The following is a 23,657-nucleotide window of genomic DNA, read 5'->3' as shown; positions in this document are numbered from 1 at the left end:
CCCCATAGGGTTTCCAAGGCTGTAAATCTTTATGGAAGCAGAATGCCACATCTTTCTCCTGCCATTAGCCATTAACCAACCCGGTGCTGTCGAGTCGATTCCGACTCATAGCGACCCTATAGGACAGAGTCAGAGATACAAATCAAAACTACAATGAAATACAACCTCACCCCTGCAAAAATGGCAATGATTTAAAAAACAGAAAACAACAAATGCTGCATAAGTTGTGGGGGGTGATTGGAGCTCTTATACATTGCTGATGGGATTATAAAATGGCACAGCCACTATGGAAAACAGTATGATGCTTCCTGAAAAAGCTAGAAATAGAAATACCTTATGATCCAGCAATCCTACTCCTAAGTATATATCCTAGAGATATAAGAGCAGTGATACGAATAGACATATGCATACCTGTGTTCATTGAAGGATCATTCACAATAGCAAAAAGATAGAAACAACCTAAATGATACGGATGGATAAGCAAATTGTGGTACATACATACAATGGAATACTATCCAACTGTAAAGAATAACGAGTCCACGAAACGTAACATGGATGAATCTGAAGGACATTATGCTAAGTGAAATAAGTCAATCACAAAAGGACAAATATTGTGTGGTCTCACTTTTATAAAATATCAAGAGTAGGTATACACACAGAAAGCAATGTTCTTTGGTGGTTATCAGGGATGGGAGGAGGAAGCAGGGGGAATCACTTTCCAGATAGTAGACACTTGTTATTTTTAATGGGAAAGGCAATACCCAGTATTAGTGAAGTCTGCACAAGTTGTCCAAGGTAAATGCAGACACTAACAGGTTCTCCAATTTTATGGATTTGGGTGATTAGATTTGGCTTACTTGGATAATCTAGAATAATCTCCCCACCTCAAGGTCCATACATTCAACCACATCTGCAAAGTCCCTTTTGCCACGTACGGTAACATGTTTATAGGTTCTGGGAATTAGGCCATGGACATCTTTGGAGGGGCCGCTATTTTGCCTACCATAGGTGGTACTACCTACCCAATACCCAAGTCAGAAACTTTGGGTCATGTTTTATTCTGCCTTTTCTTCAGTTTCCTACCTTCTCACCCTGTTCTTATTCAGTTGATCATTGATTTGTGTCAGCTTTATCTCTGGACTATCTTGACTCCAACCTCTTACTCAGTTTCCCCTGCCTGATTGCCAGAGTCCTGCCACAGTTATCATTTACCTGGACTATTGCAATTATATTCAATTTGTACTATTCCAATTTAAACTCCATTTGCCAGCCATCTTTATCTTCCCAAACATAGATCTGATCATGCCCTTTCTCTGCCAAAAGATAAAGGTAGTAGGAGCAATGCTTAGTTAATGCATGGTAGTTAGTGTCTTTCTCTACCAGGTCTTAGTCTATCTTTCTAATCTCGTTCTCTTTTTATACGCTCTTCTCTAGCCCTATCACTGGAAAGTAAGCTTCATGAGGTTAGGGATTTTTGTTTTGGCTGCTCACTGTTGATTCTCTCATTCTAGAAAAGCACCTAGCACATCGTGGGAACTCAATAAATATTTGTACAACAAATGACTAAATGATCACTCATTCTATTTGCTGTTCTCCCAAAGGACTATGTGCCAGTAGCAATCATTTACTGAGTATCTACTATTTGCCAGTCACCTTGCTTACAATTTTACAAGGCAAAAATCACAGCTGAGGAAGCAGAAACTCAGAAAGGTTAAATAATTATCCTATGGTCATTTTGTCTTAAACTCATGTCAGTCATGTTTTGGCCCCTACCATTACACTAAATAACTGCTCATCAAGGTCTCATGGCTAAATCCAAATGGCCATTTTTTCAGTCCTTGTCTTACTTGACCTATCGGCAGCATTTCACTAAGTTTTTCACTTACTTCCTTGATATACTTTCTTCACTTGGTTTCCAAGACATCACATTCTTTATTTTCTTCTTATTTCACTGGTTGCTACTTTTCAACGTCCTGTAATGGTCCTTCCTCATATTCCTGACCTCTTAACGTTGGAGTGCCCAGTCACTGCTCCTCTTTCTTCTCGATCTGCACTTACTAGATCTGCTTGGTCTAAAAGAGTGGCCGCTGTTGTTGTTAGGTGCTGTGGAGTCAGCTCCAGCTCACAGTGACTCTATATACAACAGAACGAAACACTGCCAGTCCTGCGTCATTCTCACAATTGTTGCTATGTTTGAGCCCACTGTGGCAGGCACTGGGTCAGTCCATATTGGTGGAGGTCTTCCTCTTTTTTTTGACCCTCTACTTTATCAAGTATGATGTCCTTCTCCAGTGACTGGTCTCTCCTGATAACATGTCCAAAGTACGTGAGATGAAGTCTTGCCATCCTTGCTTCTCAGGGGCATTCTGGCCACTAGCCATGTGCTATTTAATTAAAATTAAATGAAACAAAAAATTCAGTTCCTCAGTAGCACTAGCCACATTTCAAGTGCTCAACAGCCACGTGTGGCTAGTGGCTACCTTCTGGATAGCACAGCCATTTTCATCATTGTAGAAAGTTCTATTGGATAGCACTGCCCTTGATGGATGATCTCACTCACTTTTGTGGGTTTAAATACATCTATCTGCTGATAACTCCCAAATCTCTACGTCCAGCACAGACCTCTCTCCCAAACTCCAGACTTGTATATCTACCTGTTTACTTGACTTTCCTACTTGGATATTTAATAGGCTTTTCAATTCAGTATGTCCAAATTCCTCGTTTTCTCCCCCAATCTTAGCTGATAGCCACTCCATCCTTTCAGTTGCTTGGGACAAAAACTTTCTTTTTTTTTAAATAATTTTTATTGTGCTTTAAGTGAAAAAAAAAAATTTTTTTTTCTAAAGTTTACAAATCAAGTCAGTGTCAAGGAGTGTGCTGTCACAATATAGGGAGAGCAACTAGGGTCACATAACAATGTGTGTATAAATTTTTGTATGAGAAACTAATTTCAATTGTAAACTTTTACTTAAAGCACAATTAAAAAAAGGGGGGGGGGCGGGAAAGATGTCTTCTCCACCCTATCCCAAATAGCTGGGTAACTGATCAGCTCTCCTTGAATAACCAAACAGAAAATTTTCTCCAAGTTAACAAATACCATAAAGAGGTTCCTGTCTCTGAACTACAGACTTTTTTTTTTCCACACCACCTAGTCCTAAGGCCCCCACATATAAGCTTCTATACACCTTACTACATACTCCCATTTACTCTCCCCCTAATGAATCAGCCCGCTCCCTTCTTCCAGTCTCTCCTTTCGTGACCGTTTTGCCAGTTTCTAACCCTCTCTACCCTCCCATCTCCCCTCCAGACAGGAGATGCCAGCACAGTCTCAAGTGTCCACCTGATACAAGTAGCTCACCCTTCATCAGCATCTCTCTCCAGCCCAATGTCCATCCAGTCCCTTCCACGTCTGATGAGTAGTCTTCAGGAATGGTTCCTGTCCTGGGCCAACAGAAGGTTTGGGGACCATGACCACCGGGATTCTTCTAGTCTCAGTCAGACCATTAAGTCTGGTCTTTTTATGAGAATTTGGGGTCTGCAACCCACTGATCTCCTGCTCCCTCAGGGGTTCTCTGTTGTGCTCCCTGTCAGGGCAGTCATCGGTTGTGGCTGGGCACCATCTAGTTCTTCTGGTCTCAGGATGATGTAAGTCTCTAGTTCATGTGGCCCTTTCTGTCTCGGGCTCATAGTTATCGTGTGACCTTGGTGTGCTTCATTTTCCTTTGATCCAGATGGGTTGAGACCAATTGATGCATCTTAGATGGCCGCTTGTTAGCATTTAAGACCCCAGACGCCACACTTCAAAGTGGAATGCAGAATGGTTTCATAATAGAGTTTATTATGCCAATTGACTTAGAAGTCCCCTTAAGCCATAGTCCCCAAACCCTCGCCCTTGCTCCGCTCACCTTCGAATCATTCAGTTTATCCCAGAAACTTCTTTGCTTTTGGTCCAGTCCAGTTGAGCTGACCTTCCCTGCATTGAGTATTGTCCTTCCCTTCACCTCAAGTAGTTCTTATCTACTAACTAATCAGTAAATAACCCTCTCCCTCCCCCCTCTCATAACCACAAAAGAATGTGTTCTTCTCAGTTTATACTACTTCTCAAGAACTTAAAATAGTGGGCTTATATAGTATTTGTCCTTTTGCATCTGACTAAGTTCACTCAGCATAATGCCTTCCAGGTTCCTCCATGTTACGAAATGTTTCACCGATTCGTCACTGTTCTTTATCGATGCGTAGTATTTCATTGTGTGAATGTACCATAATTTATTTAACCATTCATCTATTGATGGACACCTTGGTTGCTTCCAGCTTTTTGCTATTGGAAACAGTGCTGCAATAAACATGGGTGTGCATATATCTATTCGTGTAAAGGCTCTTATTTCTCTAGGGTATATTCTGAGGAGTGGGATTTCTGGGTTGTATGGTAGTTCTATTTCTAACTTTTTAAAAAAACGCCAGATAGATTTCCAAAGTGGTTGTACCATTTTACATTCCCACCAGCAGTGTATAGGAGTTCTAATCTCTCCGCAGCCCCTCCAACATTTATTATTTTGTGCTTTTTGGATTAATGCCAGCCTTGTTGGAGTGAGATGGAATCTCATCGTAGTTTTAATTTGTATTTCTCTAATGGCTAATGATCAAGAGCATTTTCTCACGTGTCTGTTAGCCGCCTGAATATCTTCTTTAGTGAAGTGCGTGTTCATATCCTTTGCCCACTTTTTGATTGGGTTGTTTGTCTTTTTGTGGCTGAGTTTTAACAGAATCATATAGATTTTAGAGATCAGGCGCTGGTCAGAGGTGTCATAGCTGAAATTTTTTTCCCAATCTGTAGGTGGTCTTTTTACTGTTTTGATGAAGTCTTTAGATGAGCATAGGTGTTTGATTTTTAGGAGCTCCCAGTTATCTGGTTTCTCTTTGTCATTTTTAGTAATGTTTTGTATTCAGTTTATGCCTTGTATTAGGGCTCCTAATGTTGTCCCTATTTTTTCTTCCATGATCTTTATTGTTTTAGTCTTTATGTTTAGGTCTTTGATCCACTTGGAGTTAGTTTTTGTGCATGGTGTGAGGTATGGGTCCTTTTCATTTTTTTGCATATGGATATCCAGTTATGCCAGCATCATTTGTTAAAAAGACTATCTTTTCCCCAATTAACTGACACTGGGCCTTTGTCAAATATCAGCTGCTTATATATGGATGGATTTATATCTGGGTTCTCAATTTTGTTCCATTGGTCTATGTGCCTGTTGTTGTACCAATACCAGGCTGTTTTGACTACTGTGGCTGTATAGTATGTTCTAAAATCAGGTAGAGTGAGGCATCCCACTTTCTTCTTCTTTTTCAGTAATGCTTTACTTATCTGGGGGACAAAAACTTTTAAGTCATCTTTAACTCCTCCTTTTATTATACTCTAAATCCAATCCATCAAGAAACCCTACATCTCCACCTTCAAAATATAGCCAGAATCAGTTAACTTCCCACCACCTCCATGGATACCACTCTGCCAAGACACATCAATTTCTACCTCAATTTCTCTTATAGCTTCTTAGCCTCCTTCTACCTTTTCTCCCTACACTAATCACAGTAGCCAGAATGATCCTGCTAAAATATAAGTCAGATCTTCTCACTCTTCTGCTCAAAACCCTGCAAGGTCTCCCATTTCCTTCGGTAAAAGCTAACGTCTTGTTCCCTTTCCCTGCAATACTTCCTTTTGTTTTTTGGTTTAACTTATCTTTCAAGCATAAATTCAAATGTTACTTTCTCTAAGAAATTTCAGACTCTTCCTCGCTGAATTAATTGCTATTATCTTTTTTTTTCAGAGCTTTTTATGCATACATACACTGGGTACTTATTATACCGTATTATAGTTAGACAACAATAAAAACAAAAAGCAAAACAAAACAAAAACACCTAACTTTTTCCCTAGACTAAAAGCTCCTGGAAGGAAGGGGTCTTTTCAGTACAAAGCATGGTGCCAGGCACACAGTAGATACTTAAAAGTATTTACAAGAGGAAAGAACTGACTGTCAGTGATGATCTTGTAAATTACTTAGGTTTCCTAATTCTACAGAGAGATGATTTTTTTTTTCCTATTCAGTCATAAATGTAATCTATTGCCTAACTGCTAGATAAAAGAAAAGAGTATGTATGTATTGGGAGGCAGGGCAAGACAGTTTTTTTTATCAGCATCTGAGCACTGGAAGTAATCTCACACCTGATCAAACCAGAACATTAAAAAAAATTAGAAACCATCAAATCGTTTTATGGAGCTATCATAAAAACTGCCATTTTTTTTCTTGCTGAACTACTGTTGCTCATTCGCCATTACATTGGGAATTGGTTCTAGAATGTTCTATATTATTAATATTTTAATATAAGCTCTTGTGGGTTGATGTTGCTGTTGGGTCAAATGTACTTTCTGCACAGCTCTTCTGTCATTTAGAGGAAATGCTGTTCTCTTTGTGTAGTAAAAATAAAATTTAGGGATGCTAAAATGAAATCACACATTTATTCATTCAAAAAATATTTATTAAGTACCTAATGGAAACCCTGGTGGTGTAGTGGTTAAGAGTTAAGCTAATAACCAAAAGGTCAGCAGTTCGAATCCACTAGGTGCTCCTTGGAAACCCTATGAGGCAGTTTTCTTTTGACTTACAGAGCCGCTATAAGTCAGAACCGACTCTAAGGCAAGGGGTTTGGTTTCTGTTTTATAGATATCTAATAGGGCCAGGCTTTTTTCTAGGTAGTAGGGAAGATACTGATGGATGAGATGAAGTCCCCACACTCATGAAGTTTACAATCTGCTGGGGTGGGGAGGTAGACAGACAATAAACGTGTAAATAAATAAAGATTTTAAAAAATAATTTAAAAATTCAGTAGTGATAAATGATATACCGAGAATTAAAATGAGGTGATGTGGGAGAGAGTGCCAAGGGTTGCTACTTCTGACAGTAAGACTGAGAAAGAATTTCCAAGGAAGGCAATGATATTTTAGTTGATACATGAATGACAAGAAGAAGCCAGCCATGCAATGATGAAGGGAAAGAACACTCCAGGAAGAGGGAACAGGTGACCACGTGAAGGCTTTAGGGTAAGAATAAACTTGGTGTTTAAAGAATAGAAAGAAGGTTGATGTGACTGAGCATAGTGGACCATTCTGAAGCAGAGTCAAAATTCCAAATATGTAAGATTTTTTGCTTCTGAAGACCTTTTCCATATTCCTTTTCTCTCTTTAGAAATATCTTCAGTAATTACAAAAATATTATTCTTAAAACTGACCTGAAAAATGGCATGATTGGAATGTTCATTTACTCACTAATCACTCACACATTAAACACTTAACAAGATATTTGGTTGGTATGTGTTAAATACTTTGGTAAGCTGTGTGGTCACAAAGATGAATAAGATTTGTCCCCCACAAACTATCAAAAGGTTTGTGTCCTCATGAGACTATGTGAGCAACTTCTGTCTGGAGGCAAGATGAGAAGGCAGAGGTGGACAGGAGCTGGCTGAATGGACACGGGGACTACAGGGAAGAGAGGAGGAGTGTGCCTTCACATTAGGGAGAGAGCAGCTAGGAGTACACAGCAAGTATGAGAGACTGACCAGATTTGTAAGCTTTCACTTAAAGCACAATAAATAAATTAAGAAAAAAAAAAAAGGTTGTGTCCTAATAAGGGCATAAAAAAAAAATAATAATAAGGGCATAGAGGTATATAATTAAATACATGTGCTAAAATGTTATAGATTTTGCCATCAAAGTCTGTATTAGATATAGTGGGTGCCTAAAGGAGGGAACAGTATTTTATAGAGTTTTTCCACTGGAGCCCCCCAAATGGATTAAATGCAATCTATGGTAGACTGGGCTTAGGCAGCCTGATCCCTTGGGCCAGTCATCCATGGACAGCCTCTTCTATTTCCTCCAGTGTGTGTACATTATCATGTTCTATGTGAGCCAAAGACATGAAAAAGGTTGGAAAGCACTGGAACATTCTACTGAAGGAGAAGATAGAGAAGGAACAGCATTACAGAAAAGATGTCACATGAATGAGTTTTGAAAGAATGAGTTAGTATTCTCCAAGTGGATGGGGGAAAGTGAAGGAAAGAATAGGAGAGAGAAAAACATTCAGGTGACAGGAGACACAAAGGTTAGCAACTGCTCAATTCTGGTAATTACAAGTAATTTATTATGGCTGGAGTGAAGCATGTGAATTGGGGACATAGAGAAAGAGAGGGAAGAGAGTAAGCAGGAGCCATCTCACGGAAGGCCTTGTATCTCACAGGCCATGGGGAATCACATGAAGGTTTTTAACAGGCAAATAACATGATCCAATTTGCTGCTTTGAGGATGATTTTGGCATCTAGCTGTGTGAGAACGATTTGGAGGGTGCTGCTGGGAAAAGCCAGGGAATGAATGGCTGCTGTAACACTTCTGGGAACACATGATGAAGAACGAAACTAAAGGAACATCAGAAGGGGAGGAGAGGAGGCACTGGATATAGAAGACACAAAGATGTAGACTCTTCAATATTTGGCAAATGACTGAATGTGGAGGATGAGAGAAAAGGAGGAGTCCATGAAACCCTGGTGGCATAGTGGTTAAATGCTACAGCTGCGAACCAAAGAGTCAGCAGTTCAAATCCACCAGGCGCTCCTTGGAAACTCTACGGGGCAGTTCTACTCTGTCCTATAGGGTCGCTATGAGTCGGAATCGACTCGACGGCACTGGGTTATGATAGCTTTCAGGTTTTGGCTCTAAATTGTTTTTGGTTCCTAATTCAGTGGGAAAAAAGTCCAACGTTTTAAGAACATGCCAGGAGGAGACATGGAACTCTACCAAGTTTACTCTCTGTTTGTAACTTTCTCTGGGTCAGCTTGGATGGAAGACTGGCAGAGGGGCAGAGGCAGTTAAAGTATTCAGAAACAATAAAATTCTCAAGGCTGAAAGATTCTAAATTCTCAGAAAATGAGTAATTTTTATAGTAAGATTCCATGTGTAGTACTATGGTGAGGGACAACTCTACCCTGACGCCCGTAATACAGCTTATCTTCAGTAAATACCCACTGATTGCACAGATTATTTCAAGGAGAAAGGAGGGAGCTTCTCCCTTGCAGTGGTACAGTAACATTCTTGGTGATTGATGAGAGGACCAGACAGTAACACCTTTGTTTTGAACTTCTGATCTGATAAGCTAATTTAAAAAGCCACAAAGCAGACTAATGTGATTAAGAGCTCAGCTGCTAACCAAAAGGCCAGCAGTTCAAATCCACCAGCCACTCCTTTGAAACCCTATGGAGCAGCTCTACTCTGTCCTTCAGGGTCACTGTGAGTCAGAATCGAATTGACAGCAACAGGTTTTAAGCAGATTAATGAGGACCACCCTGGAGAATGATATGCTTCTCCATAGCTGGCCTCTGACCATCATTTGCCTCTACGGTATATCTGTCTTTTGTGGTAAAGAAAGCTGAGAATTGGGATGGAATAAATCCAAGTGGACTTCTAGCATAGCCAGAGAATGCTGTCCCTCAGTCTGATCATTTCAGAGTACCAGGATATTTCTGTATTACTGGAGAGGAAAGAAAATGTCATGGATGGTAAATTGTGAGTGTAGCTTATACAAATGAAAGGATAAAACCTAAGATACAAGGATAGGCTCTCAGAGCTTGGCTCAGTTGTATACTTTGCAAAGATGACTATGTCACATTCAGCTATGAAAACATTAATAAATGTTTTCCTAAGCCTCCTACTACTTGTTCAAGTCAGCTTAAGCAGTAACAAAATCTTTGAAAAAATTTTTTCAAAAAGACCCCTGATGTTTTTCCTTCTCATTCCTTTCCCCAAAGACTTTAAAAGTAGATGTTCTGATGAGGCCAATGTTAAGATATAGAGCAATTTTTTTTTATATGATGGTCGAAGCTAAGTAGAATAAATAAGTTCACTTCTTTGTGCACATCTTCCTGTGCTCTGTAACTCACCATAGCAACCCAAAGCATTAATTAATGCAGATGGCAAACATTAGAAAACAGCAGCCAGTTCACACTGTATATAGATATACAAGGACACACTGAGAACCCAACTCATTTACATCTTATTTTGTTAGAAAAATGGGCAAAAAATGTTCACATACAGTATTTCTGGAACTCATTATTCCTATACATGGATAATTTAAGCAGAAAAACTTAAACCTTTAAAAGGCAACATTTTATTAATTTCATGGAGCACTACACTTATGGCTAAAATTCAAATTTTTTAAATACACTTACGGGTGGTAAAGATCTTATAAGCGTCCACTGTGGGGGGGAAGGGGGAGCCCAATGAGAAAGAACTGCTACTTTCATAGAAACAAAAATAAGCTATTGCAACTAAACGTATGTAAAAGTAAAAAGTACTGCTTTTTTGAATTGACTGTTTCCGGAACGCATAACCACATAAGTTCCACTTTCTCAGCAAGTGTATAAATTGCTTGGTTTTATCAGGGACAAGAAGCAACTCTGGAGTGAGAGGAAAAAAATCAACCTAATTGAATATGTAGAAATTCTATCTGCAGAAGAGTTGTAGACATAGCTACACAGTAAAACAGGTTAGCCATTAATTTAATAGTTAAGGGCTAAACAATATCTACAAATGTTCCTAGTTTTGCAAGGCTGTGTTCTTGTCACATCTCCTTTGATGCTTTCTAATACTAAAACAATAACAAAACCAAGAAGTTCTATTCTATCATGATGAGACTTAAATTATCATGAAGGTAACTAAAACCAGTGCTTCTTCTCAATCTGATGATCCAGAACCAAGACAGTGGTTACGGCTGATAATGGGGCTACGTTGATGCAGAGCCAAAATACTGTCGGGTTTCTGACAAATGGCAAAAATCTAAATTTTCTGGTAGCATCAACCAAATTTATTCTCTGATTTAAATTTTACAACTGTAAAGCTTGGCATATCGGCTGCTATAGATGCTTACAAAAGAAATCTGACAAACGTCTACTGAACACTTACCATTTGTAATATTAAAACAACAAAACCAAGAAGCTCTATCATGATGAGACTTAATTATCATAAAGATAACTAGAATCAATGCTTCTTCTTAAGCATGTACATATTTATATATACACACGTATATAATCACATTTATTCTTATATAGAGATTTTTTTAAAAACAAAAATGGGTGTTGTAGCATCTTGCTTTTCTGTCCAATATATCTTAGAAAGCTTTGCATACTACCCTATGAAGAGTGGTTGTTGTTAGGTGCTGTCCAGTTGGTTCCAACTCATACTGACCCCAGGGCGCAAATTTGCTGGAGAAAATCGCACAGCTAGGCTCACTGGCCGTATTTTAAATTAATGACCACAGACCTCTAATAGGCACTCTATCCTGCCTAGAAGTTCTACTTATACTTCTCCAGTCAATTTTGAATCCCAGCCTACAAAAAGATGATTTCCCAATGTTTTCTCTTTTTTTACCCACCATTTTAGTTGATAGCTTGACATTACATTTTACTGAGAAAACAGAAGCAATCAGACAGGCTAGATCCCACGTTCCTACGTCAAAACTACATACTTCCTATATATATACACATACTGGGGTGGTTCACAGTAATCTGAATACTCCATATTCTGAGGGACTGATAACACCTGCCCGTTAGTAACAGGTACCACATACAATACTGCAGCACATAATTTGCTAATGTTCTCATTCTTATGCCAACCCCCAAAGATCAAATTCATAAAGATACTTGTAATAAAAGGCAGTAATAATGAAAAATGAAAAAAAAAAAAAGAGGTATTTGATTCATGTCAGAATCGACTTACAATGGAGTCATTGGAACAGAACCCCCACTAAATCGGGTACTACCTGTACTTTGTCTCTTCTCCTGTTAAAATTAAACAAGTGCCATTGCTCCTATCAAAGGCAATCCCTCAGCTCTGCTCTAGATCCTCACTTCTGCAGCTTTTCTTCGTCTTCTGCATTATCTATTTCTCCTCTTTTGCTGAATCATTCTTACCAGATTACAAACGTGCCCTAGAACCTCCAATCTTTTTTTTTATTATTATTTTTATTGTGCTTTAAGTGAAAGTTTACAAATCAAGTCAGTCTCTCACACAAAAACTTATATACATCTTGCTACATATTCCCAACTGCTCTCCCCCTAATGAGACAGCCCACCCCCTCCCTCCACTCTCTGTTTTCGTGTCTACTTTGCCAGCTTTTAACCCCCTCCACCCTCTCATCTCCCCTTCAGGCAGGAGATGCCAACATAGTCTCAAGTGTTCACTTGATCCAAGAAGCTCACTCCTCACCAGCATCCCTCTCCAACCCATTGTCCAGTCCAATCCATGTCTGAAGAGTTGGCTTCGGAAATGGTTCCTGTCCTGGGTCAACAGAAGGTCTGAGGGCCATGACCACTGGGGTCCTTCTAGTCTCAGTCAGACCATTAAGTCTGATCTTTTTGTGAGAGTTTGAGGTCTGCATCCCACTGCTCTCCTGCTCCCTCAGGGGTTCTCTGTTGTGTTCCCTGTCAGGGCAGTCATCGGTTGTAGCCAGGCACCATCTAGTTCTTCTGGTCTCAGGCTGATGTAGACTCTGGTTTATGCAGCCCTTTCTGTCTCTTGGGCTCGTAATTACCTTGTGTCCTTGGTGTTCTTCATTCTCCTTTGATCCAGGTGGTCTGAGACCAATGGATGCATCTTAAATGGCCGCTTGCTAGTGTTTAAGACCCCAGATGCCACTCTCCAAAGTGGGATGCAGAATGTTTTCTTAATAGATTTTATTGTGCCAATTGACTTAGATGTCCCTTGAAACCATGGTCCCCAAACTCCTGTCCCTGCTACTCTGGCCTTCGAAGCATTCAGTTTATTCAGGAAACTTCTCTGCTTTTGGTTTAGTCCAGTTGTGCTGACCTCCTCTGTATTGTGTGTTGTCTTTCCCGTCACCTAAAGTAGTTCTTATCTATTATCTAATTAGTGAATACCCCTCTCCCACCCTCCCTCCCTGCCCCCTCTCATAACAATCAAAGAATATTTTCTTCTCTGTTTAAACCATTTCTCGAGTTCTTATAATAGTGGTTTTATACAATTTTTGTCCTTTTGCAACTGACTAATTTCACCCAGCATAATGCCTTCCAGATTCCTCCATGTTATAAAATGTTTCACAGATTCCTTACTGTTCTTTATCGATGCATAGTATTCCATTGTGTGAATATACCATAATTTATCTATCCATTCATCCGCTGATGGGCACCTTGAACCTCCAATCTTTGAAAAACTTTTCCCTTAAGCCTCTTCTAGTTACCACCGTCCCATTTCTCTGCCTGTTTCACACAATACTTCTTAAAAAGTGTTATATATATTTGTTGTCTCCCCTTTATCTCATAGTTTGTAGCCCTCTCTAATTGGGCTTCCAGTCTCACTGAATCTGGGGAGTAAACCCACCAAAGACCTTCACACTACCAAATTTGATGAATTATTTATTGTCTTCACCTTCTTTACCTCTCAGAAGATTAGGAACAGCTTACTACTCACTCCTTAGTCTTTATGCCATGTCGTACTGGGCTGAACACTATATCCCAAAACTGATGTCCACCCAGAGCTTCTGAATGTGACCTTACTTGGAAATAGAATCTTTGCAGATGTAATCAAGTTATGATGAGGCCACTGGATTAAGGTGCGTCCTAATCCAATGACTGGTGTCCTTTTAAGAGGCAAATCTGGATACAGACACACGCACAGGGAAAACGGGCATGTGAAGAAGGAGGCAGAGATTGGAATTATGCTGTCATAAACCAAGAAGCCCTAAGGATTGCCAGCAACCACCAAGAACTAGAAGACACAAGGAAAGATTCTTCCCATGAGCCTTTGGAGGGAGCATGGCCCTGCATGATTTCAGACTTCTATGCTCCAGAACTGTGAAAAAATTAATTCCTCTTGTTTTCAGCCACCCAATTTGCAGTAATTGGTAAAGCACGTCTAGAAAACTCATATACTCTCTGGTTTTCTCCCTGCCTTTCTGCCTCCTCCTCAGTGTCCACACTGCTGGCTCCTCATCCTCTATCCAATGCTTGGTCTTAGGCTCTCCTCCTAGTGATTTCATCTGGAACCATGGCTTTAAATATCATCAACATCTTGGTGACTTCCAATTTTATATGTGACATATCTCCAACTTAACATCAGAACTCAATTCATCCCTTATACCTTAGAGTTATTCTTGACTTCTGTTATCTTCCTCCCATTAATCTACTTTATTAATAAATCTATTGATTCTACCTTCTCTCCCAGCCTCCTTGTCCAAATCACCATCATTTCTTACCTGAACTAGTACAGTAGCCTCCTAAGCAGTCTCTCTCCCTGCTTTTATTCTTGCTCTCAATAATCCATTCTTCCCATAAGGTAATGTTTTAAAACATAATTCAGTTCATGTAATTTACATGCTTAAAGTTCTTCAATGACCTTCTATTACATTTGAAATAGAAGTTAAACTCTTTACCTGGGCCTGTAAGGCCCTATATGATTCAGCCTATCTTTTCATCCTCTTATCTCCCTGGCAACTCTATGGGGCAGGTCTGCTCTGTCCTATAGGGTCACTATGAGTTGGAACTGACTCAATGGCAACAGGTTTGGCTTTTTTGATCTCCTCACTATGCTCCAACCATACTGAGCTTCTTTCCGTTCCATGAACGGGACAAACTTTCTTTCCTCAAGGCCTTTGTTCTGGCTGTTGCCTCTGCTTGAGATGCTTTTTACTCCTGATCATTATGTGATTGGCTCTTTCTTGTCATTCAAAACACAGCTTAAATACCACCTCCTCAAAGAGACTCTGTCCATCTTAAATAGACCTCCCCACCCCTACAAAGTTACTTTGTAGCTTATTACCCTATTTATTTCCTTTATAGCACTTAATTAAATTATATTCTTTGTTTACTTGTTTACTATCTGTTCTTTTCATATAAGTTCCTGAAGGGCAGGAATCTTTTCTTTCCTGTCACTTCTATATCCCCAGCATCTACAATAGCTCTTGGCATTTTAAAATGCATTTAATAAATACATGTTGTATAAAAAGATGAAGCAATTGAACTCTTAGCTGTATATATATTTAGGTTGTTGTTTAGGTGCCAACGAGTTGGTTATGACCCACAGAGACCCTGTGTACAAGAGAATGAAACACTGCCTGGTCCTGTGCCATTCTCATAATCGTTGCTTATGTTTGAGCCCATTGTTGCAGCCACTGTGTCAATCCATCTCTTTGAGGGTCTTCCTCTTTTTAATGATTTTCTGCTTTACCAAGCATGATGTCCTTCTCCAGGGACTGGTTCCTCCTGATAACATGTCCAAAGTACATGAAACTAAGTCTCACCATCCTTCCTTCTAAGGCGCATCCTGGCTGTACTTCTTCCAAGACATATTTGTTCTTTCTTCTGGCAGTCCACAGTATACTCAATATTCTTTGCCAACACCATAATTCGAATGCATCAGTTCTTCTTCAGTTTTCCTTATTCATTGTCCAGCTTTCACATGCATATGAGGTGACTGAAAAACCATGGCTTGGGCCAGATGCACCTTAGTCCTCAAAGTGACATCTTTGCTTCTTAACCCTTTAAAGAGGTCTTCTGCAGTAGATTTGCCCAAAGCAATACGTCATTTGATTTCTTGACTGCTGCTTCCATGGGTGCTAACAGTGGATCCAAATAAAATAAAATCCTTGACAACTTCAATATTTTTTCTGTTTATCATGATGTTGCTTATTGGACCAGTTGTGAGGAATTTTGTTTTCTTTATGTTAAGGTGTAATCCATACTGAAGGCTGTAGCCTTTGATCTTCTTACAGTAAGTGCTTCAAGTCCTCTTCACTTTCAGCAAGCAAGGTTGTGTCATCTGCATACTACAGGTTGTTAACGAGTCTTTCTTCAATCCTGATGCTGTGTTCTTTCTTCATATAGTCTAGCTTCTTGGACTATTTGCTCAGCATACGGAATGAATAGGTATGGTGAAGGAATACAACACTGACACATGCCCTCCCAGATTTTAAATCACACAATACCCCCGTTTAGTTCAAATGACTGCCTCTTGGTCTATCTACAGGTTCATGTATTTAGGTAATAGTGACAAATGCTAACAGACACTGACAACTAATAAATATGCATTTTGTTGGAAGAACATCATTTTGAACTTTGGAAACGAATCATCCAAATTAGAAAGGTATGCTGTTGTACAATAAACATACAATATACTCTTCCGATGACCTATGGTTTCTGTTAGCTAATTTCTTGTTCAGTAATTCTTATACAAGCTTCATAAGCAAATTATAATTTTTACTTTTATCATACTAATTGGAAAGCTCAAGAATAGAATAATACTGTGTTTCAAAGGGCCTTTCATATAAGTGAATAGCTTTGGGCTGGCTTTTATTCTTTCCACTCAGATTACATTTCTGAATCTTGATACCAAGGTCCTTAAACATTTTATCTGAATGAGTGTACTCTCTGAATTTAAACCCAGATGTCCTGCTTCTCAACCATGGAATTTTAAAAGATGATTTTTTAGGGGAGGAGTTTTTTTTTTTTTTTTTTAACAGACAAAGTTTAAAAAAATATATATATATATATATATATATATATGCTTTTCCATATAAAAGATTCATCTCTGTACCTCAAAATGTTTTTCCCCTTTCAGAAATTCATTATATTTATAAAACACAATTCTGAGGCTCTTAGATTGTGATTCGCTGAAATAATAGAAGAATTATACCAACAGTAACATTACCCACACCAATCTATCCAATAGGATTCAGCTACATATTAGGCCCTTTATAACATGTGGTCCCAATAAAAAACATAAGAATACAATTTATAACTAGGTAGAATTTGTATATATTTAAAATTTCGGGTTAGCCTAAGTAAGTTTTTCTGGATAAGCTTTGTTTTAAGAAAAGCTAACTAACCATGGGATTAAAATGGCAACTACCAATAATTGCTTTCTTCAGTTACCATCTGAAAAGAAAGCCATCCTCCTCTCCTGTGTAACAAATGGCATTCGTTAATTAGGTCTCTCAGTTTGTATGCTGGCTACATTTGGTGAAGTCCAGTCCTCACCAAAAATAGTAACAACCTGTTCTGGATGGCAGTCAAGCAGCAAATCTATTTTTGGCTGTAACATTTGAAACTCCAAATGCCAGGTGCCATAGAACTGAACCTTACATGGAATAAGTAAACTGGTCTGATGCTAAAAGACAGAATACAAGGATTTAAGGCCCTCTTGCACCATCTGTTTCTTTATTCCAAAAGAAATAAAATGCTTTAGGCTTAGCAAGTAAATTCATATCTAACACTGACATGCCTAAAACCAAAAGAATGTTAGAACCAAAACAATAGAGGAAAGGGGAGAAGGATATAAGCTCCCTTGTAATCTCTTAATTACTCTAAATTTCCTATTGGCTCAGTGTTTCTTGATTCTATTATTTATATATTTTTACCTTACCTGTCTCTGAGTGTGCTGGGGCCTAGGTAAGGGTACTGGTTTTCCTTAAGCCTTCCTTTGATGAGATGGTCCAGGGTCTCATGTAGGAAAGGTTGATGCTGTGTATACACATTTTCTACTCCCTAAGATAGAGGAAAATGGTTCTTATGTCATTTTGGAGAAACTTGCTGTGTAACAGCTAATGATGTTCATATCAGAAAAAGACATATACTAAATAGAGATTTCATGGCATAAATTCAAATAGGAATTTTAGGAGATTTAAAAATGATTCTCATTAACCAGAAATGTCCCAATCTTGTAAAAATTCTTTGCAATTTAAGGTTTTTATTGTAAAGGAATTTTAAAAATGGATTTGCTTAAATCCTTTCTCATTTCTTTATTATTTCTCACCCTTTTGTGAAAATGTTAAATGACAGGTACAACAAATAAAAGGAAAAGACCGTGTAGAAAAGGAGACTAGGAACACTCAGGAAAATGGAAAAATTTCAGGAAACGATAACAGATTAAAACTAATTTTTGACCATTTAAAGAAAACAGGTTAGTACTTTTTAAAGATCTACAGTTATCTGCTGTATCTTTAATTTCCTCCAAAGATAAAATACCCAATGAATCTTAAATTATAAATAAGTGAAGTAAAATAGCTGTGACTAACAGACTGTCTGCCTTTTTACCCTCGGGTATTTCCCGGAAATATCTCCAGTTGTTTCCTGCTCAGCTTTTTGGCCCAGCGCTGTTGCCAGTCCAATACAGAAAGCACTTAAAGAGATCGTTTTCAAGAGAACTTCTGCTTTGATTTCATTTAATTGATATAGTACTCAATCAGCAGCAATCCTCGAGATACTTTGAAGATCACATTCATTCACTCACAGCCTCATGGGCTCCAGCTGCTTCTCATTCAGGAGAACATAGTGGAGGTATCTCTACCTTCAGTCCTTTGAGGAACTGTTTGGTAATGGCCACAGCATCTTTGGGGCTGAACAGATCGCTTCCTCTGACTCGTTTACCACCATATTCCACAACTGCAGACACGAGCTATAAAAACAAGAGAAGCAACCTTTTATTGCTTGGGGATCAGGGGGCTCACTTCATAAGAAAATAATCTTTTATGGAAATGAAGACTTGAGAGGACAGAATTATACAATTCTGTGAATAAAAAGTATGATTTATTCTTTGTTAGAGCTAAGAATACGATAACAGAGTTGGTACCTGTTTGGTGGGCTTATTGTATACATTTGGTTACCTTTCGATACTTCTCAGTAACACCTTTATTCCTGAGGTCCATCACAAGTCCTGGCAGGCTGTTGCTGCTATGTCGTTCATAATGTAGGGCATAAAGCATCACGAGACGTGCAGCATCAAACTCTGTCACTTTGGGGTTCTGTAGGAGCCTCTTTACATTCTGAAGAAAGACAGAATTGATATTTAACCCCCTTCACTTGAGTGATCTGCTGTATAATGCGTAAGACCTGATAATTATTGAATGGCAGTGATACATCTGAGTTCATGACTGAGATTACTGCTATGCCAATGTACAGGTCATATGCCTGGCAACTGCCTCAAGTACAGAAAATTAAATGCCTTTTGCCCAAGATAAGGCTTAAACGAGGAAATAAATTCTCATTATAACTGCTGTAAAATAAATAAGAATTTAACCATGGATAGTTGCTCTCTTCTTTTCCAGTAGCCGAAGTTGTAATTTCCTTGCTGAAACAAGGAACACATACTATTTCTACCACTTCAAACAATACAGCATACAACAGAACTGACCAGCTGACTTATGAAACTCTATTCCTTTCTTTTAGTGTTAGTGACTGACCAGTGGAATGGAGACAAGTTCATAGATTTTTACATAGGTGGTCAGGGCTTAATCTGTAAGAAACATCACAAGTAACAATATGTCTCAACATGGTGTATAGAGATAACAGAGTACGTAATAGTGACAAATGTCTAAATTGAGTACTTAACATCTTAAGGGAGCAGGTACTGACAGCAAAGTGAGCCAGAAGAAACATTTAGGTTTTGTCAATCCTCACATTAAGGGTCTTCTTTTTTTTTTATATAGTACAGATTCATATTTATTATGCAGCAGAAGAACACATAATTTGATTCAAGCCAACAAATACCTTTTGAGCCCCTTCTAAACATAAGGCACCATGGCAGGCACTGCAGGAGCTGCAGAGATGAGTTAGAGACAACTCCTGTCTTCAGAGAGCTCACCGGCATTGGGAGAGGAGGGAGATGAAACAAATATAGTCTATTCTGCTACAAAGCATGTTTCTTTAATGTACTTTTGCTCTGTGAGATTGGTAAATATGAGAATGATGTCAGCACAACACAGAAGGCGTATTGGTTCATATGTAATTTTTCTAGCATGGAAATATTTAGAAGAGGCCAGGGACAAAGTTCCTCATGATTAAAGTAGATTTAGCAATATATTAAGAAAAATGATGAAAATCCTGCAGTAGCTGGTTTTGCGACTTCAAGAGCTGCTGTACTTTCCTCTATGTTAAAATATCTGGAAGGGAGTCCTGGTGGCGCAATGCTTATGGCTCGGCTGCTAACCAAAGGTCAGTGGTTCGAACCCATCAGCTGCTCTGCGGAAGAAGACCTGAAGCTCTGCTCCCATAAAGATTACAGCCTAGGAAACCCTATGGGCAGTTCTTCCCCATCCTATAGGGTCACTAGGAATCAACTCCATAGTCTACAACAACCCAACAAGCTATCTGAGGAAGGGGCAAGTGTAAATTTATCTATGCTAAAAAGCAGAACAAAACAACAAACTAATTGATGAAGAAGGACATCCTCATGCTGTATTTTCAGTTTTGATCAAACTACTGTCTATGAGAAGCAAATGTCTAGAAGACCTTATACCTTGGGGGTGGGGGGACATAAGCCCCAGGAATGAGGTTGCAAATGATGGACTGAATCTTATTTCTAGGTGCAAATGCCAATGGATTTAACTGTGCTAGTATTTTCGGAAACCCTGGTGGCGTAGTGGTTAAGTGCCATAGCTGCTAACCAAAGGGTCAGCAGTTTGAATCCACCAGATGCTCCTTGGAAACTCTATGCGGCAGTTCTACTCTGTCCTATAGGGTCACTAAGTCAGAATTGACTCAATGACACTGGGTTTGGTTTTTGGTTTTAGTATTTTTTATTAGGATTGTTATTATCTTTGTTAGGGTTTCAATTACAAAGTTATGTAGGTTTTAAGTGGTCTGCTTAGAACCCTGTTTTTCCCCACAACCATTATTTTTAGTGTATGATTTTGCAGAATGTGAGGTTTTTCAGGAACACATATGTGGTGTTATAACAGAAACATATGCATGCCAAAAAGCAAGACAAAACAAAAAACAAAAAGTTGAAATTCCGTGCAATAGGGGAGAAGAGAAGACAAAATGAAGAGAAAGTATATCTGGTTGCTGAGAGATCAGAAAAGACTTCATGAAGGAGGTGACATTTCAAAAGACCCTGAAGAATCAGTAAGAGTTGGAATTAGTCTGAGAGACTGAAAGAGGTGGTACTATTAATAGAAATATCAGAATTAGAGGACAAAATGGCTTGGGCTGAAAGAGCCTTGAAGGGCACTGGATTCTAAGGCATAATTATTAGCATCTGTATGGTGCTTTACAATTTACAAGATGTTTTCACATACATTATCTTTTTAGTACCCTGAACAACCCTGTCCATTGTCTAAGAACTTTTCTGTTCACGTTGAAGAGAGACTGTGATGAAACTGGGAATTTCCCAGTTAGCTCTCAAGTAGAAAGCTCTCTGAGCAAGATGGCCTGGGTTAACATTTCATCATCATCCTTAAGGGGTACAAAAGGAAGAAATTTCTCTTCTATAGATTTAGACCCTGTACTCATAAGAATTTCCTCACTTTTTTTCCCTTTTGTTGTACCTTATCCACAGAGCAGTCACTGAATACGGTCTATTTAGAACATCTGTTCAAATGTTCCACTAGTTTCTACTATAATGCAAATAAATTTTAGGGTACAAATTACTTTTCCACAGAGCAGCTGCTGAATACAGCCTATTAAGAGTATCTGTTAAAATGTTCCACTTGTTTCTACTATAATGTGAGGAAATTTCAGGGTACAATTATTAGCAAGTACATATACACAATTTCATACATATTTCAATCAACTTGGCCTAAGTTTAAAATCTTATGTAATCTCATCAGGTATCTCTCTGTTGTCACTTTTCTTATAGGCATAGTCATTCTTTTCACCTTGAATCTACTCAATTTCTGGGGACCTGTCTCTGTACTTTTAAGCAAACCTGATATACCAAAGTAACAACCAACTCACAGACTGGTACGGGGACAAAGACTACTTGCTGCAATCAGCTCATACCCTTTCTACTTGCTCCCTTTCTAATCACCATCACTTGGATCTTGACTCTTGGCTCAGGTTCCCATTTAAGAATCTTACTCCTTGAGATTTGGTATTGGTATTTAAACTCCTGGCTTAACTCTCAGCTCTCCTCCACACAATTGGCCCAGCTCTGACCTAGGTTTAGTTTGAGTGGACTACTTTGACTGCTTTTGAGACATGAATACCCAACCCATTGACCAGGTCAGTGCTCTGGCTAGACTTATCTATTTCCTTATGAGAAGGGACCTGGAAGTACAAGCTGAGTTTTCTTCACTTTTGACTATATGTCCTTGGAGAAGCAGGCCTTTTTGTCTGCCTAAATTCCATGTTAGCCTTTAACTTAATTTTGAACCATTTCCCTCATGGTTATTTGACTCATAGACCTGACTAACAGTGGAAAACATTATGTTGAAATTTCAGGGTACTAAACAGAGAAGCAGGAGCCCTGGTGGCACAGTGGTTAAGAGCCTGGCTACTAACCGAGAGGTCGGCACTTCAAATCTAACAGCCGCTCCTTGGAAACACTATCTGGCAGTTCTGTTCTGTCCTACAGGGTCGCTATGAGTTGGAATCGACTAGATGGCAATGGGTTTTAAACGAAGGAGGAAAAAGAATTGGAGAGGCTTCTAATTACACAGCAGGTGTGTGCTACATGGTAGTATTTGTATGTTGGAAATATGACAGAACTATAAATAAATGTTTTGGTTTCTCTTTTCTTATTAAATTTTCCATAAGCCTTGTGGCTATTGAGAGAAAAGCATATACTGTCACATAATAACAATGACTGAGTTAGAGCAAAAGAGAAAACTATTGCCCACTTATGAAGACAAGATTCAAAAGCTTCCACCAAACTCCAGTACCCGTGTAGGACTAATCAAGGAAAAGGAAAAGAAAAACATACTGTCTTTGGAGGTAAATGCACTCACAAGATATCAATGAGAAAACAATTCTTTCCTAACATTTAAAGACTGTTCCATTTTTTCTGGTTAACTACTTTTCTTTTTTCCTACCAAAACCACGATAGAGGAGCACATGAAAAAGATTTTTACAGTGACATACCTACATTTTAAGCTATTGTACATAATCACAAATGAAGTCAGTAATTAAAAAGTCTATTTTTTGCTTTAATTTAACCTAAAGAACAGGATACCTTCCTTGCTATCTACTATCACACACTCAACAAATAGCAATATAAGCCAACAGATTAGGCAGCAAGACGGAGCTGGCAGAAGCTTCCAACATGCTGGTATGGATAAAATTGCATCTAATCTAACAGTTTAAGAGAATAGTATTATGGGGTGATAAAGAGCTTATCTAGCAAAATTATAAGAAAAGTGGCCAGGACCCAATTCCACTGACTGGAAACTACATCTGAGTCAGTATTCTTTTTCTTAATGACTAGTCAACATAAAATTTAGCTTTGCAGCACATCTTCTGCTGGTCAATGCTATTTCGATAACACTGGCTACCTGTTGGTTTAGAGAAGAAAGGATCATTTTTACTGTAAATGATCAAAGTAAAATTGTCTGCTAAATGTTTGGCAAACAATTTTCTTATGATTGCAATGAGAAGCAGAAAAAACTTTCTGAAACCAGGGAGAGACCCAAGTCCACTGATGACAGTGGACTAAAAAACATGTCCTGGGTGTCATAAAGAAAACAGAAAGTAACATCAAATAATAATACTGATAATGATGATAGCTAACATCTGTTGAATGTTACAAGTACCAGGTACCATAGTACGTGCTTTGCCCGTATCAGCTGCTGATCCCTCACAACGATCTCTGAGGTAGTACTGATAAGATTCCACACTTT

At 38.7% G+C, this 23,657-nt stretch overlaps 1 protein-coding gene across 3 annotated transcripts in view; it reads right to left on the bottom strand.

Moving 5' to 3' along the window:
* Window positions 1-23,657, bottom strand: part of VPS45 (vacuolar protein sorting 45 homolog) — a 93,645-nt gene that overhangs the window by 49,565 nt on the left and 20,423 nt on the right. For all 3 annotated transcript variants that reach the window (XR_007516778.1, XM_049880323.1, XM_049880321.1), the window contains 3 exons: window positions 18,708-18,866; window positions 18,392-18,499; window positions 17,468-17,589 (listed from right to left, as the gene is read on the bottom strand). Coding sequence is in view for 2 of the 3 variants with exons in the window: in XM_049880323.1 (XP_049736280.1) it covers window positions 17,468-17,589; window positions 18,392-18,499; window positions 18,708-18,866 (389 nt within the window). In the remaining variant the exon portion in view is untranslated. The remainder of the gene's footprint in view (window positions 1-17,467; window positions 17,590-18,391; window positions 18,500-18,707; window positions 18,867-23,657) is intronic.

The sequence above is a fragment of the Elephas maximus genome, chromosome 3, assembly GCF_024166365.1.
Source record: "Elephas maximus indicus isolate mEleMax1 chromosome 3, mEleMax1 primary haplotype, whole genome shotgun sequence".
Taxonomy (NCBI): domain Eukaryota; kingdom Metazoa; phylum Chordata; class Mammalia; order Proboscidea; family Elephantidae; genus Elephas; species Elephas maximus.
This window is presented reverse-complemented; position numbering and strand designations above follow the sequence as displayed.